Here is a 1,330-nt window from a genome sequence, read left to right as displayed (position 1 = left end):
TAACAATGGCAAATTGGCTTGTAACATCCAAAAAGCAGTCAAACTCTAGCTTATGTGCTAGAGAATATTACTCTTAAAAGCCTTAAGTCTAAACCTTAATGATATTTGATGTGGAGTTGAAATTTTTAGAACACAAAAAAATGCATATTTAGTGTTAATTTAGACTTTGTGATGCATACATAGTAGGCACCAATGCAAGTTATGTTCAAAAAAGCTGTGTTCAAAATATTATTTTATGAGTCACACATACATATGTCTTTTTTTATATATTTTATATGCTTCTAAATTTTGCCAAGCCACCCACCTTGAGTACAGTTGCCTTTTTAATAAGTGTATTTCCCCTGAAAGTTGCCATCACAAATTACTCTCCCTCAATTTTTTAAGATAATAAAATTGAGGGAGAGTAATTTGTGATGGCAACTTTTGGGGGAAATACACTTATTAAAAAGGCAACTGTACTTAAGATGGCAAAATAAGATAATATGTATAATTTTATTTGGATAAGAAAAACTTTACCAAGTGGTTTATATTATTAGATAAGTGACTATATTGTCAAAGTTTCTTCATGGGGTATAAAAAACCTTTACTTTAAATGATTTTTTTCCCCACATTGGTGGCCAAATTCACAAGGCAGCTTTTTTATACACTTACTCTACACGCACTAGTAAAGTTATAGATTTAGTAAAATTTATTTTCTATTAATGTTGATAATATTTGTTACAGCAAGTGGGATCGGATCGACACCAGCTCGTCTGATGACGACGAGGCAAGGACGCACGAGGCACCACCAACGCTGCCGTACTCAACAACATCAGGTGAGGGTGAGATGATCCAGTGTGTGCGCGTCTTCTGCAAGCGTGGCCCTGGTTTGGTGTCCAGTGAGGCGGTGGTGCTGAATACCAGCCACCCCATCTTCTCCTCCGCGCCCGTTTCGCCGGTGTCCAAGCTGATCAAGCTGCCGTTGCGAGTGTTCCAGGTGGACCCGCTGCCCAACCCGCTCGGCCACCCTCTGCGCGGACTGTACGAGAACCAGGGCATCACCTATCTCATGATTCAGCCGGACTCTGGCTTTGCACCGCTGGAGTACCAGGATGGTGTGGGAACAGCAGTGGTAGCCAGGGACGATAGGAAGCCGCTGTATGAGAAGCACCTGGAGGCCGTGTTGATGTTTTTGTCTCACCTGCTCGACCTCTATAGTGAAGGCGACTTTATGGTTCCGCAGAGGAAGATGACTCGCTCTGGGTTTGGGGACTTCTTCCAGTCGTACAAGCGTAGCAGGGCCTTGCTTGATCAAGCTTGGGAGCTGCTTGATTCGCCATTCGAAGACTAA

At 42.4% G+C, this 1,330-nt stretch overlaps 1 protein-coding gene across 1 annotated transcript; it reads left to right on the top strand.

Annotated features, from left to right (window-relative positions):
- Positions 1 to 565: 565 nt before the first annotated feature.
- Positions 566 to 1,330, top strand: LOC9632628. Its single transcript, XM_002967766.1, has 2 exons — positions 566 to 570; positions 724 to 1,330. The coding sequence occupies exons 1-2, from the start codon at positions 566 to 568 to the stop codon at positions 1,328 to 1,330; spliced, it is 612 nt and encodes a 203-aa protein (XP_002967812.1).

The sequence above is a fragment of the Selaginella moellendorffii genome, unplaced genomic scaffold, assembly GCF_000143415.4.
Source record: "Selaginella moellendorffii unplaced genomic scaffold, v1.0 SELMOscaffold_9, whole genome shotgun sequence".
Lineage (NCBI taxonomy): Eukaryota > Viridiplantae > Streptophyta > Lycopodiopsida > Selaginellales > Selaginellaceae > Selaginella > Selaginella moellendorffii.
This window is presented reverse-complemented; position numbering and strand designations above follow the sequence as displayed.